The sequence below is a fragment of the Temnothorax curvispinosus genome, unplaced genomic scaffold (assembly GCF_003070985.1).
Source record: "Temnothorax curvispinosus isolate PA1 unplaced genomic scaffold, ASM307098v1 QBEX01016803.1, whole genome shotgun sequence".
In the NCBI taxonomy this organism is placed as follows: domain Eukaryota; kingdom Metazoa; phylum Arthropoda; class Insecta; order Hymenoptera; family Formicidae; genus Temnothorax; species Temnothorax curvispinosus.
The window spans coordinates 31,719-44,657 of record NW_020226583.1 but is presented as its reverse complement, the minus strand read 5'-3'; the positions used below and the strand labels follow the sequence as shown (position 1 = coordinate 44,657).

General features: G+C 38.6%; 3 protein-coding genes and 1 pseudogene across 7 annotated transcripts in view; 1 reads left to right on the top strand and 3 right to left on the bottom strand.

Annotated features, from left to right (window-relative positions):
- Positions 1-1,528, bottom strand: part of LOC112467032 (low molecular weight phosphotyrosine protein phosphatase 1-like) — a 6,055-nt gene extending 4,527 nt beyond the window's left edge. Inside the window, exon 1 of one of the 2 annotated variants that reach the window (XM_025035469.1) lies at positions 928-1,528. In XM_025035469.1, the coding sequence (XP_024891237.1) occupies positions 928-964 (37 nt within the window). In that variant the 5' untranslated portion in view covers positions 965-1,528. Of the gene's footprint in view, positions 1-563; positions 632-927 lie in introns of those variants that run through there. The other variant, XM_025035474.1, reaches the window with a different exon arrangement.
- A 1,580-nt stretch (positions 1,529-3,108) lies between these two features.
- On the bottom strand, positions 3,109-3,228 carry LOC112467043 (annotated as a pseudogene).
- Positions 3,229-3,782: 554 nt separating this feature from the next.
- Positions 3,783-4,651, top strand: LOC112467030 (40S ribosomal protein S27). The gene is made up of 2 exons (XM_025035466.1): positions 3,783-3,891; positions 4,327-4,651. The coding sequence occupies exon 2, from the start codon at positions 4,328-4,330 to the stop codon at positions 4,583-4,585; it is 258 nt and encodes an 85-aa protein (XP_024891234.1). The 5' UTR covers positions 3,783-3,891; position 4,327; the 3' UTR covers positions 4,586-4,651.
- Positions 4,652-5,232: 581 nt separating this feature from the next.
- LOC112467026 (AP-1 complex subunit beta-1) lies at positions 5,233-12,758 on the bottom strand. Of its 4 annotated transcripts, none has more exons than XM_025035461.1 (12): positions 12,483-12,758; positions 11,573-11,685; positions 10,745-10,915; positions 9,350-9,376; positions 9,007-9,252; positions 8,533-8,793; positions 7,879-8,301; positions 7,038-7,725; positions 6,595-6,853; positions 6,136-6,487; positions 5,835-6,026; positions 5,233-5,530 (listed from the first exon to the last, which is right to left on the bottom strand). In XM_025035461.1, the coding sequence occupies exons 2-12, from the start codon at positions 11,678-11,680 to the stop codon at positions 5,456-5,458; spliced, it is 2,802 nt and encodes a 933-aa protein (XP_024891229.1). In that variant the 5' UTR covers positions 11,681-11,685; positions 12,483-12,758; the 3' UTR covers positions 5,233-5,455. The 4 variants fall into 4 exon arrangements, with proteins under 4 accessions (XP_024891229.1, XP_024891226.1, XP_024891228.1 ...); XM_025035458.1 differs by lacking the exon at positions 12,483-12,758 and adding an exon at positions 12,413-12,457; XM_025035460.1 differs by lacking the exon at positions 12,483-12,758 and adding an exon at positions 11,967-12,312.
- Positions 12,759-12,939: the final 181 nt, after the last annotated feature.

Here is a 12,939-nt window from a genome sequence, read left to right as displayed (position 1 = left end):
AGTTCAAAACGTTAATTTAAATTAAAATTTAATTAGATTATCGTTGAAATGTTTTGAAATGGACTCCAATATTTCGCAAACTTATCCCTTATAGAAATTTAATACTGTAAGTGATTTTTTGGCTAGTAATTAATTACTTAAAAGCACTGTTAATAATGCTTTTAATAGTGCTTTTAAGTAATTAATTACTAGCCAAAAAATCACTTACAGTATTAAATTTCTATAAGGGATGTGAACAGCAGCAGTGATATTTAACACTTCAGAACTTCTTCCAGATTTAGTGCAAAATAATGCATTTCTCGCAAGCAATTTACACAAGTATTTCTCCTTGCAGCCTTTCTAATAATTTCAACGCAAAGCCGAGATTTAATGACATACAGAAATAAATGATTTTTTTAAGTATGAACGGTGATGCGATAACGCATTCATAAGTAACGCTTGGGATCAGTCTGTAACATGTGAAAATGTAAATAATAACTTTATGTATCATTATACAAAGTGCTGACAAAAGTAACAATATTTTATACTGTTGTTCTTGTCTCTTAAGGTTATTAATACTTAACTGATTAGGCATGCAGACTGATATAGCGTTGTAAGAAAGGCCAAGACTGTTGCATTTTTAGCATTTACTTTAGTTACTTTGACAAGTTATATATACATGCATTTAATTATGTAACTCTTAAAAATAGTAAACTAACCTCACATGAAATAATTCAGAATCTCTCATTTACTAAAAAGATTATTTCATCACAAGTGTGTTACAATAGTAATTCTTACTTAAATTATATTTTTTTCCAGAAAAGAGACTTATTGAAATAATAATATTTAACTTCCTATGCTTAACGTCTTATACTTTAAGAAAAGTGTGACAATTTAGCAAATTCATCAGCTTTTAATTAAAAATAGGTAAATTATATTATACAATACCCAAACAAACCATGAGGACTCTTCTCTTTCGCATCATATTGATTTCTTGCTAATCGGTGACAAAATGGTAAAAGAAATAACACTGAACATTACTAGCCCTATTCACTCTAACCATGCCCTTTCGCGTCCCACGAGTTTCTAACAGTCGTTTGTTCCGGAAAACAAATGATCGTCAGATAATCCCCCCCTCCTAAAAAAAGTTGTTACAGTAGGGAACATCAGGTAGAAATTTCAAAGTCCTAGCTCATTTACTCTCGAAACGGCGAACAATCAAAATCTCGGTGGGACACGAAAGTGCATGGTTGGAGGATTAAAGGGGCGGAAAAAACGTTGGAGTGAATAGGGCTATTAATATATCTGTCCTTGAGACAATGCACTGACATCTTTTAGATTTCAAATTACCAAATTGCAAGTTTATGATTGAAACAAAATGATAAACCTTTCATGAAAATCTATTTGCAAATTATATTTCAAGTGTGTGATTAGATAGAGAAGCTCAAGTCCTTCATCAAATTCCAGAAACACAGACTCACACATACGAGTGAATGACATTTTCAGAATATTAATTCCATGCTTTATTGCTGAAATATTAATGCAAAAATAAAAAGTAATAGATGACTCTTAGTTTCAAAATTAAATATGAAAAATTCTTGTTAACCTTTTATACATTAATTTTTTCAGTTAACATATCTATTATTACTGTGTAAAAATATAAAAAAAAGTATCTTGAAAAGAGAAGAAATGTATTATTATTATCGGTTACTATAATTGTATTATATGTATAACATATTTTGACACATACAAGACAATGCATTATAATCTATCTTGCGTACATTTTTTTATTATGTATTTCTCATCTCTTTCTTATAATAATACCTGAGGGCACAAATCATCATGTCCTACGACAGTGTAATAATAACAAATATTTATTTCACTGCCTTAAGTATAGAAATATTCTTTGGAAACGTTTAATATTTTACAGTAAATTCGACGTTAATTGACTACGTTTACACGGCCCGATTTATGCCAAAGTTATAACATTGATACTTTAGAGTAGTCTTCGCATTAATTCGAATATTTATCCAAAAATGCTGTTACGCTTGCTAAACATTGATCGTAGACTTCCTGAAATCCTACGCTATCGTGATCCTGTAAGAAGATCATGGGAACAGTTTAATATACATCTTTATTGTTTTTTTTTGTTCTATGAATGCTAAAAAATTACATACGTAATAGGGATCTCGTATTATGTGATTTCCACTTGGATCATAACTTCCTAGAAGCTGTACTTTTGCTCGGCAATTCTCTGGTCTATTCTTAGTCAAAAAGACCATGTTCTCCTGATCCATTCCAAATATCCAGTCATATTTGTTGAAATCAGCTTGCTGCATCTGTACACGTAAATAAAAATATTTAAATATACAATAAATAATTTACATAATATAACAATTTGACGATTCTAAATAATTATTCATTCATAATTCATTTAATTACAGCGAGAATCATCCTATTTCTTTCCTTTGTAAGAAGAATTTGATCATAAAACTATTTGACACGTAGAAAAGTCTGAAATTATTATTACACAGGATTGCAACAATAAGCTCCTTAACATTTGTTTCCGAAAACTGTAAGATCTTACTTGGCGTGCTCTGTGGGAATAATCAGTGATCCCATTTGCCTTTAGCGTACTCAGGGCCCTATCGTCTGGGCGACGTCCTTTGTGAAATCCTATAATGGCAGCGCTGTCTACTTCCCACTGATCTTGCAAACCTCTCTTGTTCACCTCATTCTGGAATACAGCCTCCGCTATCGGCGAACGACAAATGTTGCCTGTAGGCACAAGACAATAACTGATGCTAATTAACGACACACGTACAAATAGCTTATTGTTTTATTTTTATATGTTTCCCCCCTAGAAAATATTTTTGCCCATATATTTACAAAGTCTATAAAATATCTGTATTACCTATAACGGTATTATCTATAATACCTAAACAAATCATGAGTACTTTCTTCTTCTCTTTCGACATCTCGGCACACAAAATACAGTATGTGTTGTGGTTGTGATCTTCGGAATGTCTTCTGTCCTTTATATTTAATTGAAGATCTCCAAGTATGTTTCACATCCCATGTGTTGACACTCGATCCTAGACGATTTAATATGGCCAAAAAAAAAAAATTGGATAACATCACACGGTGTTCCCAAGCGGTCACCCATCCAAGTACTAACCGCGCTCAACGTTGCTTGACTTCAGTGATCGGACGAGAACTGGTATGTTGAAACGTGATATGGAAGTTACCCGATGATGTGAGTTATTCGGAGACGATTTAAGGAGTTTTAATTCGAAAGCTTTTGACATAATTGGTGATATATAAACGTTGCCTTTACATCCTACGCAATAACATCAAATGCGATAAGGACTATATTGAAACAAAATACGTCATATATTAGTCTTCGCTTTGCGTTGGAAGCGCTTATGAGTTTGTCCAGCTTCCCTTGGGCGCGTATCAGCGAAACGAACCGCTTGCCGCTCGGTAGCAATCGAACGTGGTTGGCTCTTACTTTTAGAACCAATAGCAGACACAACTGTTGAGTTCGTCTTATCAACACTCTGCGTTGATTGGTTGGTTCTAAAAGTAATAGCCAATCACGTTCGACTGCTACTCAGCAGCTTGGTCTATTGAACGTGCCCAATAAATCAAAGGAGCGTCCCGTTTGACCCACAGCGGCCACAGCCACTCACAGTCCCCGGTGCCTAGTGTTTTTTTCACCGGACCAGCCAATCGGATATTTTCAACGATCCGCGCGCCGAAGGACAGTTGGCGACGCTGCCGAGGTGCCTGGGGTTTTAAGTGTTTCGCCTTACGTCGAACAATGTTCCTTTCCAGTGCGTAACGTTGTCCTGTAAACACGTGGTTACGACTGTAATTATCGGATTTAAGGCGAAATACTCTGCGAATCACGTAAGTATCCGCGCCGTTTCGTTCGCCGTCGCGCGAATTCCGCTTGGCCGCGACCCGCCGGCCTCGCCCGGCCCGGGAATCGAGTTATTCGCGCCCGCATATCGTATGCGGCATGCCGTCCGCGCTTCCTATCCCTTTGCGGTATCGCCCATTGCACAGTAGGCAAATTTTGTACGGTAGCTACTTGTTAATTTAACGTTAAGGACTATCGCATCCGTGTCGGTGAAACGTTCGACGAAGCTCGCGTTATTCGCGATCTTCGAGCTCTTGCGCGATCCCACTGTCACTGGTTACCCCACAAGATTGCACAATGTTGTGTATACATCTTGTATACTAATGGAAGAAATTGTACTTGTTTTATTGTTATTTTGACACGAGATATTTGTGAATTTGTTCCGAGCACGAGTTTTTTGACAACCGGACCTGTTCTTGCAGAATGCCGCTAGCCAGAGATTTTCTCCATCCGAGTCCCATCGAGGAGAAGAGAAAACACAAGCTGAAGAGGCTCGTACAGAAGCCCAACAGTTATTTTATGGACGTCAAATGCCCGGGGTGCTACGCCATCAAAACAATCTTCTCACACGCCCAGAGGCCGGTAGAATGTGACGGCTGCCGTACGATACTTTGCACGCCGACAGGCGGGAAAGCACGATTAACTGAGGGATGCTCTTTTAGAAGAAAGGTCCAGTGTTAATTTTATGCGATAATGTATTCGATGCTTCTCTTTATATTCGATAAATAAACACAATCACATTACGTACTATAGCGTTATTTCACTGTGAGATACAACCTACCTGTGTAACGTACAGGATACGTTGCAGTAAATGTGGTCGATCTGCAGACTTTTTAGGAACTTAAAAAATGATCCTTTATTATCGCAGGTTGATTTACTGCTATTGAATATTGATAATTAAATTATTTTGAATAATAGTTATTTGAAATAGATGTAAAATCATAGATTCGTGTAAATATTCCCGAGTTTAAATTGGATTTCTCTTAAGACACAAATCCAATTATGTTTTAGAACATTTATCCAATTATAAGATTTTAAAATATTTTATAACTGGATTTCATATATTTTTAAAATATAACGAATAAAAATATTGTTTAAACCAAATTTTATATATATGTACACAATTGAACCAATTAAATGTTCTATAAAGTTTTTGCTACGAACGTTTTAGCAAAATCGATAAAGACTATAATTTTAATTTTTATATTGATTTTTCCCGACTGTATGTTACGTCCTGCAGCCATGAAAATGTACCTAAGACATGTATGTAAAATATATATCTCTGACATACAAAATGTGAAAAAGGCGTATAAATAAGGATATAGACGTGATCATAAATCTTTATTTCCATACACGCCTGTGATCGTTTTTATAATAAATTCGACAATCTGTAACAGAGATTCCTGTGTAGTACTGTGTTTCAAGATACTCTCGAGTCTCATGCGGATGTACATAGATAGCTTCTATAAATAAGCTGTTGCGCATGTCGCGTATTTGTCTTTTTAATTCACATCTTATAGCATTATCCTAATTGACGGAAAAGGAGAAAACTTAAGAATGTAAAATCGCATTGTACGATTGAAATACTCCAGGGGCGACTTCTACGGATCGAGATTTCAGGGACAACTGCAACGAGAAAAGAAGAGACCAATTATGAAAAACGCGAAATTAACGATAAAATAAAATTTGAGATAAGTGTATATATAAGAAGTATAAAATATCTTATATAACATCTTTTTATGCAATTATTCTTCATAACTAATGACTGTTAGAAAAGGATGTATTCTAACTCAAGATAAAATATATATTATTGATCTATCAATTGATCTAAGATTGACTTAGAACTAAATACATTTCTTCTAAATAACCATTAGTTTCAGAAACAATCGCGTTGGAAAGATTTAAACGTAATGCTCTGTGTTAAACGTACCGTGACGTCGGGATTGCCTGGCTGAATTTTCAGCTCATTCAATACCCAGACATTGTTCGTCAACTTGAGAGACTGATAAAGCATATCCTGTCCTTCCACATTCCTCTTGGCGATCGTGAAGACATTATTCTGTTGCATCTTTTGCACCACTTGATCCGCGGTCAACATTACTCCGTTTAGCGTATACTGTACCTGCAAATGTGAGATATGTCTCTTGAAGATTTTTCTCCCCTCTATTAATGAGTCCCACAATAATCCATTTTTTTTAAATAAATATAGAAAAAAAGTGAACGAGTGATACCTCATTCTGTGCAGGTATGTCTTTCCAGGTGGAAAGAAACACCCTCTTGTCCAATTGTCCGTCTTCCACGAAGTATACATTCATAGGCACGATACACGCGAAATAGAAAACGTCGATGTTGTTTTTGATAGCAACCTGCAGATTGCTCAAGGGCTCCATGCGTTGCACCGCACCGGTAGTGGACAGTATAATGTTCGTTTCTATACTCGATCCGGGACTCAGGGGAGCCGCCACTTGTAACGGGGCCGCTGGCGTCAAACCGAAGCTATTCTTGTTGAGCTGTATCGCGAATCCTCCCATAGGTTGCATCGCCTTGTTCGTGAAGGTCATGTCCATGCTAATTTGCCCATTCCTATGACACATTTTGCGCGGTATAATTATTTGCAATCAAAGAGTTGTATATCGCAAGACCTCTATATTCATTAATGTGTATCATATATATCGCTCTGTATTAATTACTTTCTCGAGAATGTGCCCCAGATATCAAAGCCTTTGCCCTTTTCGGCTGGTAACCAATTAACTTTGGGAGGTATGTAAGGCGTGGGACCTTGGTTGAAGCCGAATATGTCGCCGAGGAGACCCGTGGTGCTCTGAGAAACGGCTGGTTGCGCGTTCGTGCTATCGTTGTTCAGGATTCCGTCGAGACCACCGCCTAAAAGATCCAATCCTATTCCCGTGGACGTTGGTGCAGGCGCTGGTGTGACCAACGCCGGGCCACCTGGAATAAAATAAGTGAACAAGTATAATTTTTTATCTGCGACAAATATCATATAGAAAAATAAGGAATAACGGCATGCTCGCAATTTTTGCAAAAACTGAAACATTCACATATTATACTTTAATATTATTGTACATTTTAATTTTCTAATTTTAATTCTACTTTTAATTTAGGATTTGCTCACCAATATCCATGCTAAGAAGATCGCCGATTAGGGAGTCCTGAGCGGGTATGACCTGCGCATGGGGTTGTTGTGCAGTTGTGCGGGTGGAGTCCTCGTTTGAGTTACTTCTAGCGGGTAACGACTTTCTAGCACCAGCCGCTCTGCCTTCTACGAATGCCGTGGGTGGTTTGTGATACACGGACGCCAAGCTCGAGATATGGCAAATCAATTCGTCTAACAATGTCGGTTCCAGCAGATCCGTCTCCTCCGAGATTAGAGGCTTTTCCGCGAGCACTACCTCCTTAGCCGCTGCCGGATCGGTGCTGAGCAGCCGCCAGTAGATGAAACCGCGGTCTCGCAGATCAGGATTGTCGGAATCCTGCGTGGCCAAGCTGAGCACCTGCTGAACCAACTCTTGCGTATCCGTGGGCCTCTTGAGGAACAGTTTGACAATCGCGGTGAGCAACTGCAGCTGCACCTGCGTGTTCTCGTCGTGGAATCCCTCCAAGAAGCTCTCAAGCAACTCGTCAGCGTTGTCGATACGCTCCGCGTATTCTCCGATGATCCATATCATGGAGGCACGCGCCTCAGGCTCGTCGAGCGTGTCAAGATTTTCGCACAGAGTCGAAATTATGCTTTCGTATTTATTAGGATACTTGCGGAAGATATCTTTTATTACTACAATCGCTTCTTGAACAACGTAATTCACCTGAGGAAAATTAAAGGTTCGATTAATCAATAATCAATTAATTTTGAAATATTAAATTTTGATAGAATATTTGAAATATAAAATTATGTTAAAGATATACCCTAAAATTTGCTATTCTATTTTAGGTTTCGTAATATCTTTTACTTTAATTACTTTTGTTTGTATCAGGTCCAGTAACGTGGAGACGCAACGCTCCGCGGATGGCTCGACTTTTATGGCGCAGCGACCTATGGCTCTCACAGCTTTCCTAACGAAATCCACGTCGACTTCGGTGGCGTACTCCTTCAGCTCCGACAGGACTTGCGCGATGTTGGCCTGCGACGCTAAACGAATCATAATGTCCAGCTTCTCCAATTTTACGTAAATGGGATCGTTGTACTTGACGAAGAATACTTTCATCTCGTGTTTCAGAATATCTGGTCGCTTTTGCACAATGAGATTGATATTTCTCAATGCGACGTACTGAACTTCCGGTTCGGAGCTCAATAACGTGACGAGAGGAGGCGCCAATTTCTTCGTAAGTGTGGCAACAAAATCCGACTCGGACTGCAGCATCTCCATCAATTTCATTAATACCTAAAATGTCAATGTACATCCGATTAATATAAAATTATCTTTCTGTTAGCGAAGACTTGAAGATAAATTTAAATGAGAGAAGAGAGAAATTGATGAGCCCGCATGTTCTTGTTGGTTCTTAGATTTTGATGCTAATGTTACATAGAAGTTACATAGTAGAACATTTGATAAATTGTATAAGATAGGGCTAATCGCATTCTTCTTCTGAACCCGTTATTTAGCTGCATTTACTTTGACAGCAGAAAGCACGACTGCAGCGTTAGCGTGCGCCAGACGCGGAGTGATCCGTTCGCAAATGCTTTGTGCCTCACGATCGTCTCTGGGCGGATAATTCGCCAGTGAATCCAGGATGAAAACTTGGCCCCATTCCGTACACTCGTTGAGCGCCGTAAGCAGCTTGTTTATGGTCTGCGAGTTCATTTCAACCAACGGTTGACCGCTCGGACTAGCCTCGTTGATCTCGGACAGAGCAGCTACCGCATTTGCGACAACCTAATAACACACGGCATCTATTATCTGCAGTGTTGTTATCTTCAGGGGTAAATTAAAATCTTTTTCGTTTAATAAAAATTTCTTTTGTTCTGTTACCGCTTCTAACAATATTTTATCAAATATCTGTATAAATAGTATAAGATCTTAAAACGTTTGTTATATTATTTCAGTTACATCAAGCTCTGTGACATAAGAGAGGATAGCTTTACGTACCATTGGATTGCTGTCGGACAGAAGATCCTTCAACTGATCCAGGAATCCCTGGTCCTCGACCAAGGCTGCATTAATGTCATAAAGTTTGGCGACGCACACGGCTGCGGTCTTGCGTACATACGGGTCCTCGTCCTTCAGGCACTTGCGCAGCGGCTCGCACAGATACTCGGTTATCTTGTCGACACGTATGCAGCCCATCGTGCGAACTGCCAGCGCGCGTATCAGCGGATTCGGGTCTTCGCAGTCCTGCGCAAAAATCGGGCAAGCCAGGGATTCAAGTCTAGTCACAGTAGTGGCTATCTATCTCAACCCACTTTAACAAAGTAGAAAGTAGCATTGGTACCTTTGTCATCGGAGATGTCGCTAGCTCCTTTTGCGTGTCAGAACGAAAAAGGTCAAATTGGTCACCGTCACCATTTTTCATTAAGTGTTAAATACTATACTTATCAGCCATTTAAAGTAGTGTAATCGAGAACTGGTCATTTTTTAAAGAGCACGAGGTATTATTCTTCGTTAGTTCTTTCTCTCTTTCTTTACAATCGTAGCGGCATAACTTTGCGAATAGAAAATTAAGAATTGTGTTACACCAATATTAGCGCCATGCAAATAGAGATAAACGGTATATCATCTAACATATATTATATATATATATGTATATATATACATATAAAGAAAAGTATATATTTACAAATATTTATGTTAATCGCATTATTAAGATATTATTTTTAACACGAATTACATTCATTAGATACACTGAAATTTTGAGTATGATACAAATTGCGTGCAATTAGTAAATATTATCTTTATACAAGCATCGATTGGTGATGCAGTCATATGTATAAATTAAACATTTAAAGAATCACAATTTTCATGCTGCTGCACATTAGAAATTTACGAGTAAAAGATTAATGTTCGAATCTATCATTCCTCGATTCAAAACTCGTATCACAACTGCAATATAAGAATTAATTTAATATATTTATATTATAAAAAAACAGCATCAGTGAAGAATGTACATTTTTGTTTCAAGCGTTTTGTTTCGCATGTATAGATACAAAATTGCGTGATCTCTCAAAATAACATGCTTAATTCCGGAAGAAACAAGATGTATATGTCAGTGCATTAGCGTGAAAAGAATAACGAGATTTTAAATCACTATTAATTCATCAGTCATTTGGTAAATTAATCATGTATTATGGATGTACATATTAATATAATAGCCTAACGGAGTACATTCTGGAATTTGGTCCCATAACATGACATCATGAAAAAGTGGGGGAAAAGATTTATCGCGTATTACGTTATTCATCGTCCAGAAAGTAATTTATTAGTCTTTTTGTTATTAAAATTAAGTATTGGAACAACCAAAATCCAGACCCGTGCCCTTTGAAAAACAAACAATTCGATCGTAATGAACGAAAAAGTTACATTCCGTCCCATAACGCAGACAGCTCTGTGCAAGCTGTAATTTGCAAAGCACAGTCTGTATACAGTGCGAGGCACGCTGTAAAATGTAACGCAACGAGGATGATATCCGTTAAAGAAGATTATATTTACAATTCCAACGGCCGTCATTGGGAATACATAACGGCGAACAATTCTCTAGTTTGCCTCTCGTTAGAGACAGACTCTGAACATCATCCAAGTGTTATTAAGAAATATGTAAGAGGGTAAAGGTGCGTTATATATAGTAAAATCGTGATGGCGAATTGAATGACGAGTTTCTAAGCTACGTTACCTTGACGAACGTGTTGACCGCCATGATGGCCATGTCCGGTTGGCTCTTGGCGTAGTTCATCAGATACAGGTACACCAGCTTTTTCAGTTCCAGATTGTCGGTCTGCATGCAGTTCACCACATCGGGAAACAACGCAGACACGTCTTTCCCTACTGTCATGGAAGCAATCACCTGGACAGACAGTTAACAATACACCTGCGTTATTACAATGCAATTATAACGTTCTTAACGGGTACAGATCTATCATTTTCATTTATTAAAATCAATCTTGTTCTTGATATCATTTTCTAAGAGGAGGCATTTAACGTCTGTGTAATTGCTATCATACGTTACTACATTATATTTATTATTCACACATACTTTTGGTTCCATACGTGTTACACTTTACAGAAAGAAGCACAGCGACACAATCAGAGGACAAGTACGTTTTGCAAGACTACATGCACCAGCATTACTTTCTCAATTCTTGTTTTTTAATTAAGATACATCGAATATGCTTCTCATCATCTACCATATACATGACATGTTCTCAATGTATTAATAAATTCAAAGATAATCAGGGGATTATTAAAACCTAAAGGAGTATTATACATACAAGAAGTATTCTTGTAGAAAGAAATTATTGAAATTATAAGATTCAAGTCTCCTTGTCTTAGATTTTGCAACTTACCTGAATAATATCCAAATTACCTTCTGTTTCAAGTATTCTGCATGAAAATGCTTACTATTCGCATCATATTAAAGTATTACTAGCAAGGCCAAAGTTATCACTCGTCATAAAAGCTAGAAATACTAAAAGGTATACGATAACAGATCCTTTTTATTTACCTTCTTCACAGCTTCCTTCTTCTTCTCTTTCTTCTCATTGTTCAGCTCCGACTTGAGCTCAAATATCTCTCCCTTCTTCGTGGTGGTAAAATACTTTGAATCCGTCATCTTGTCTGCGGTAGCGCATGTAACAAAACGTAAGTAAGTCAAAGTAAATTTACAATCACTACACATACACAAAGAAATATGAAATCTCTAATGTCTTATATGAATATGTATAGAACTATCACTACTCTTATCCACTTTCCATCAATTTAACTATCTTCTTCCCAAAAACAATCGGAGTAATAATCTGATCTCTAATCACATAACAATACCTTATGTTAGCTTTTTCAATAATAAAACGAATAATCGTTAATGTTATACAAATATCGTTTTATAAAACTGAATTTACCTCAACACGTAACTACAATCTAATTACATCAAACTGATATTAAGGTCAAAGTTGTGAACTGTGGCTTAATGGAAGTTCCAAAATTTTCGACAGCCGAGAAACTCGCGGAGGAGCGGCAACAGACTTCCGCACACTGGAGAGAGAAAGAGGGAGAGGGAGAGAGAGAGAGAGAGAGTCACGTCTGCAGCGAAATTAAATAAGATTTCGCTATATAGCGAACTCGGGATTGGATCAATGTCCAGAATCTATAGTGCCGTAGCGCTAACTCCCACGCCGAGCGAATTCGAGCTGTCATTTGAACGCGGAGCTTGGCCGAGGCTGGGACCCTGGGGAGACGCCTCGTCGATAGATAATCTCGCGGGGGCGCGAGGCGAGATAAGCGACGGCATGGCGGTCCCGCGGGACAATTAAAGAGCGGAGTAAAAAAGCGTTTGGAAACACATTACGTAGAATCTCGAACGGTTGCATCTGGAGCGTGGCCGCCGCAACTGCTCGCGCCGTGCCTCATTAAATTACCTGTCTATTTAACAGCGACCGACGGCGGCGGCGGCGGCGGCGACGGCGGCGGCGGGGAGGAGGGGCGAGTAGGGTCGAACGATTTTATCCGCGAAGCGAGGACGGGAGAGACGTCGTCCGCCCCCCGGGGAACCTTGGGGCCTCTGTTGTGCGTGCGTGACGTGTGATGCACCGGGGCACCTTGTGACACTTCGCTGCCGCTGACACGGCTATCGGGCCACGCAGGCCTCGCGCACATGTAGGGGATAGGTGACGGGCCTCTCCGTACTCCGTTTTCCAGTTATCGATAAGCGGCTCGTCCCCGATTGGCCCCCGTGGAATGCGCGTGTGCGCTCGGCGTTAGGTCCGTTATTTCTAAATCCCTACGAATCTCTCGCTCGCTTTCTCTCTTTTTTTCTGTCGATGCATTTTCTGTATACTTTTTTTCTTTTTTATTTTTTCTCCTCAATATTTTTCC

Coding starts and splice junctions, on each gene's coding strand:
- LOC112467030 (XM_025035466.1), top strand. CDS start 4,328: ATGCCGCTAGCCAGAGATTTTCTCCATCCGAGTCCCATCGAGGAGAAG.
- LOC112467026 (XM_025035458.1), bottom strand. CDS start 12,434: ATGCAACCGTTCGAGATTCTAC. Junction 9,377..10,744: donor CGGTCAACACGTTCGTCAAG/GTAACGTAGCTT, acceptor GACACGCAAAAG/GAGCTAGCGACATCTCCGAT. Junction 7,726..7,878: donor TGGACCTGATACAAACAAAA/GTAATTAAAGTA, acceptor AATTTTCCTCAG/GTGAATTACGTTGTTCAAGA.